The sequence below is a fragment of the Octopus bimaculoides genome, chromosome 5 (assembly GCF_001194135.2).
Source record: "Octopus bimaculoides isolate UCB-OBI-ISO-001 chromosome 5, ASM119413v2, whole genome shotgun sequence".
Lineage (NCBI taxonomy): Eukaryota > Metazoa > Mollusca > Cephalopoda > Octopoda > Octopodidae > Octopus > Octopus bimaculoides.
The window spans coordinates 109,202,871-109,204,364 of NC_068985.1; the positions used below are offsets into that span (position 1 = coordinate 109,202,871).

General features: G+C 38.6%; 1 protein-coding gene across 1 annotated transcript in view; it reads right to left on the bottom strand.

Moving 5' to 3' along the window:
• Positions 1-497, bottom strand: part of LOC106869778 (S-crystallin 3) — a 23,146-nt gene extending 22,649 nt beyond the window's left edge. The window contains exon 1 of the mRNA XM_014915641.2: positions 279-497. Coding sequence (XP_014771127.1) covers positions 279-411 — 133 coding nt within the window. The 5' untranslated portion in view covers positions 412-497. The remainder of the gene's footprint in view (positions 1-278) is intronic.
• Between the last annotated feature and the right edge of the window lie 997 nt (positions 498-1,494).

Consider the following 1,494-nt stretch of genomic DNA (forward strand, 5'->3'; position numbering starts at 1 on the left):
ATATATATATATATAGATAGATAGATAGATAGATAGATAGATAGATAGATAGATAGATATGTAGTATATACATATAAACGCAAACAGACATGAATGTATGTATGCATGTATGTATATATACTCATAAACACACACATGATAGTGTGTATGAGTATGTGGGTTTGTGTGTGTGTGCGTGCGTGTGTGTGTGTGCGTGTGTGTGTGTGCGAATAACAGTATCATTATTAGACGTGATGCGGGTGAAAGCCGTGTTTTTAGGATAATCAACGAATACTTACGGTTTCTCATACCAGTCCATTCGGAACAATCGATTCTGCGATCATTGTACTGGATACCAGCAGCTGCAAAGAGCATACGGCAGATCTCAGCACGGCCACGGTGGTTGAAGTAGTGGAGAGTGTAGGAAGGCATGGCTGGTTGTTAGGAGTACTGGTGGAGAAAGAACTTCTCAAGATGCAACAAATCTACAGTCAATGATAATGACAAGACAACTGAAATCTACTGAATATGGAGAGCTTTTTATAGCGTGTTTCGCATGTGTTTCAGACAGATTTAATTATTGGTTTCTACTGAGACGGTGATTATACCTGCTTTAGAGATGGTTCAGAACAATGATGATGATCAGAAAGAAGATTCAGTGTGGTACACATTATCTATTGCTAAAAGCTCAGATGTCCTTGCCAGGGGTAAACACGGCGCGTCACAAATCTTGATCGTCCGGAATGCTATTTCCATCCACTTAATTTTAAGTGTTCTTTTTGATTGTGTTTTTAGTGTGATTTTATTTAGTGTTTGTGAGTGAACGGTGAGGGAATGTTTCTTGTTAGAGAATTGTATGAGAATGTTTCAACATTCTGTGATGTAATTTTTGTTAGACGACGAATATTCCCCCCACCTAAAACAAGAACAATAACAACAACTACAACAGCAAGAAACAACAGCAACAACAACAGCACCAAGATCACCGCCAGCAGCAGCACCGCCATCATATCTGCACACATCGAACGAATACTGCATTACAACGATTACCGTCATATTTCCAAATCGTCAGTATCATAGCAGTATTAAACAGTATATTTCGGCAATATATCGTCATCATAATCATCATCATCATCATCATCATCATCATCATCATCATCATCATCATCATTTTCTTCTTCTTCTTCTTCTTCTTCTTCTTCTTCTTCTTCTTCTTCTTCTTCTTCTTCTTCTTCTTCTTCTTCTTCTTCTTCTTCTTCTTCTTCTTCTTCTTCTTCCTGATCCTCATCGTTGCCGTCATTGTCGTCATCGCAACCGTCATCATCACCACCATCACCACCATCACCACCACCACCCTCTTAATCTTCATCATCATCATCGACGTCATCGTCATCGTTAGAAGCACTGTAAAATTCATGAAAGATTCATGACTTCCTGCTTGTATGAAATATCCACTACAAACAGATTAACATCTCCCAGGGCATAATGTTATTTTTTATCCTCGTATCAACTAAG